At 38.3% G+C, this 3,692-nt stretch overlaps 1 protein-coding gene across 1 annotated transcript in view; it reads right to left on the minus strand.

Annotated features, from left to right (window-relative positions):
* Positions 1-294: 294 nt before the first annotated feature.
* Positions 295-3,692, minus strand: part of EPM2A (epilepsy, progressive myoclonus type 2A, Lafora disease (laforin)) — a 68,437-nt gene continuing 65,039 nt past the window's right edge. Inside the window, exon 5 of the mRNA XM_018552897.1 lies at positions 295-616. Within this exon, the coding sequence (XP_018408399.1) occupies positions 339-616 (278 nt within the window). The 3' untranslated portion in view covers positions 295-338. The remainder of the gene's footprint in view (positions 617-3,692) is intronic.

Below are 3,692 nucleotides of genomic sequence, written 5' to 3' on the forward strand. Positions count from 1 at the left end.
AGGAAGACAGGAAAGATTCCCCTCCACACCCCTTTTTTACCTTCTACCACTATTACCTCCTTTTTTTTAAACATAAGCTCACATGAGAACCTTTTATACCAGTATACTATGCACAAATATTTGTGCTCTTCAGCCATATAAAAGCTAGGAATACATTTTCTATTTGTGCAGAAAAATGCAAACAATGTTTGTAATGCCAAGTAATCATTTTATTTGTAGATAATTTGTAATAAATTATACATAATATTTGAATGAAAGGACAGAAAATGTAAATTAAAAAAAAAGAATTCCAAACACCTGTATCCAACGAATATAAAGTTGCTAAAGTTAGTTATAGACTATATCCTGCACACAGTGGAACGGAGCTGACCAAACTTCTGGTGGAAATCCCCCTGAGCTTGTATCATAGCTTCTTCATCTATGTAAACAGCTGGTCTTCGCGAAGCAAGAAAGTACTGCACTTTTCTGAGGCTCCAGCCAATGACATACATGAGAAATCCACACACTGCAGCTGTAGATCTGCCAACACCAGCATTGCAATGAACATAAACTGTGTGGCCATTTTCTAACAGACCAAATAAGAGGTATACAGCCTGTGGAAGCATCCGCACTCTCCCTAAAGAAAACAGCAAAAACATAGATTATGTACAAAGCTAACAATGCTGGAATTACTTTATCATAACTGAATTTATCTATGTTTTGTTTTGAATTATTTAGAATAGAGTAAGTATAACTTGCAGGATATTAACAAATTGTTTAGCACATCCCAATGCAGATGAAAGGTTAAAACTTTATTAATCCTTAAAAAACATTGCTGCAAAGATGCATTCCGTTTCACTGCTCCCAGCAGGCTAAATCATTCCCATCCAGCTGGGTCTTGTACAATATCCAAAACACTACCAGAAATCAAATTTAGTTAGACACAGATTACAGGAGAAACATTTTATACTTCCATTAATTAAAAATAACATTCAGCTCACATCTATAGGTCGAACTCCATCCATATACACAGTAACCACTATAAAGAGTACTAAAACATAAAAGAAATCCTTTGATATAAATTAGAAAATAAACCTTTATCCCCAACCATAGTTTAATCCCAATAGTCTTAATGTCCCTAAATGAAAAATCAAGTAAGCCTCTCTAGCCAGGTACCTCATGTGTTCTCCAGCAGTGTTTTAAATGGTGAATTTACACTAGGCCCCCATTGGGGTCTGGTATGGATTTGAAAGGGAACCCCACACAAAAAATACACATGGGGTCCCCCAGACACTCATAGTACTCATTTACAAAAAAGTGTAAGTGTAAATTAGGACACCACACTTTTTGAAAGTCCTGTATTTAAAAAAACAAATAACACCCATGTTGCATATTCTTCATCAGTCACTCCATCCATCAGATTTACATTAATCATGGTGAGTAATGCACACTAACCACCGGCCCTACTCTTTTGTATACTTTCAGGTAAGAGTGCAAGGGGCCTGATGGAGAACTCTGAAAAAGCTAGTTACAGCAGGCAGTGGGTGGAATAGAATCTGCCCATAGCCTGCTGTAAGTCGCAAGGGAGCAGGACCTGATGGGGAACTTGTTTATCAGAGTTACCCAGCATGCCCCACCCACTGTTAGCATCATTGGTTGCTAAGAGGCTGCCTGAATGCACTGTCGGAAAGTTTTAATATAATGTCAAAGTAGAGTGCACAACATTTTTTTTAATTCAAAATACCACATTTCCTGAACCCCCTCTCATCCATAGATCTCCAATTATTCCTAAAATATTCAAAATACATATTTCAGGTATGGTAGAAATTGGCTAGCATCAGGACAGTACACAAGCAAATTGAAAGAGCTTTGCATTGTGGGCTTTTTTTTACCATATCTGCTGCAGGTTTTAATCAAGTAATCACATTTAGAGTGTATTATTTCACAGAAAAAAAAACAGAAATATGTAACTGACTCTTTGTACACTATGTAAGCAGTTTATACCTGGCCACAGTTTCACAGGGTGAGACTAAGCAAGTTTATTATCAAGATATCAAAATTAGAATGTATTTTTTTATAGAAGAAACCCAGAAATATTGTACTGACTTCATGCATACTATGTAAACACTTTTACTAGGCTGCAGATGAGCATGAAGACAACAGGCAGGTTTTAATAAAGAGAGAAAAATTAGAGTCCATTATTTCACAGAAAAAAGGCAGGAATAATGTCTATGCACACTTTTTAAACAGGTTTTTACTAGGACCCAGTTTCAGAGGGATGTAACCAAAATTATAGTGCATTTTAAAATTTATTTACAGATATTTGTATAGCGAGGTCAATTTTACTAGGACCCAGTTTCAGAGGGAGTCACCAGACAGCTTAAACTTGTATTCAATTCTTTACGCACTGCTTTACATACTGAACATTCACATCAGTTCCTTCCCTCAAGGAGCTTACAATCTAAGGTCCCTATCTCACATGCAAACATACACACACACACACTACTAGGCCTATGAGCTGTGAGCACAAAGGGGTACACAATAATGATGTGATGTAATATATGGCGGGCTTATATATATATATAAATACCCAAATATATATTTATGTGCGTTGTGAAAATCCAGGCAACCTCAGCTTTTTTTCCAGAGTGTAGCATTTAATCCAACAAAAGCACATGAACAGGAACAGTCCAACAGAGTAATACAGAGTAATAATAAAATAAAGTAAAATAATGAAGATTCCCAGTGAGTACCCTTCTCTATACCATCTCTCTCTTTCTCTTTCCCCTACCCAATTTCAGTCTCTCCTTGATATACCCATTTTCCTCATTCACTAAAATGTGGAAGAAGCTGATTGGTTGACCAGAGAAAAACTTTTGATCTTATTGTTACCAAACAGATCCTTGATTCCCATCTACCCTGGAACAATTGCATTTCCTTTTAAATGCTATCAGCTGTCATTTCCCCGATGGTTTAAAACCAATCGGGGAAACCCGGGCCCAGTCATTGTTGTGTGGCCCTGTACCCCATAAACTAGCGCTAGTGAAACGTTTCTGGACCAGCCGTCTAGTCTGCACTACCCTTTTCTGATGCTAGAGGGCAGTAGCCTCCTGTCCATATGTGCAGCAAAGATCTCTGCAGCCCGGGATGTCACCTCCCACTCAACAGAGGAGGACAATAGCATTTGCACACCCTGCTTCATGGTCCTGCCCTCCTCCCTCCATGGCTGCAGTCTCATCCTCCCCCTGTCCAAGGTGAGTCCACATGGCTGTTGGGTTGGGCTTCTATCTGGGGGGGTGGGGGGAGGGGGTCGGGTTAGGTGTGACACTGCTGGGCTATGATGGAATGCTATATAAAAATAATAATGACACCTGAGCATGTCCCCCAGTGTCATTATTATTATGTCCCCCAGTGTCATTATTATTATTATGCCCCCCAGTGTCATTATTATTATTATGTCCCCCAGTGTCATTATTATTATTATGCCCCCCAGTGTTATTATTATTATTATGTCCCCGCAGTGTCATTATTATTATGTCCCTCCTGTGTCATTATTATTATGTCCCCAGTGTCATTATTATTATGTCCCCAGTGTCATTATTATTATTATTATGTCCCCCCAGTGTCATTATTATTATGTCCCCACAGTGTCATTATTATTATTAGTATGTCCCCCCAGTGGCATTATTATTATTATTATTTATTATGTCCCC

Source organism: Nanorana parkeri, unplaced genomic scaffold (assembly GCF_000935625.1).
Source record: "Nanorana parkeri isolate BGI_ZX_2015 unplaced genomic scaffold, ASM93562v1 scaffold100, whole genome shotgun sequence".
NCBI classification, from domain to species: Eukaryota; Metazoa; Chordata; class Amphibia; order Anura; family Dicroglossidae; genus Nanorana; species Nanorana parkeri.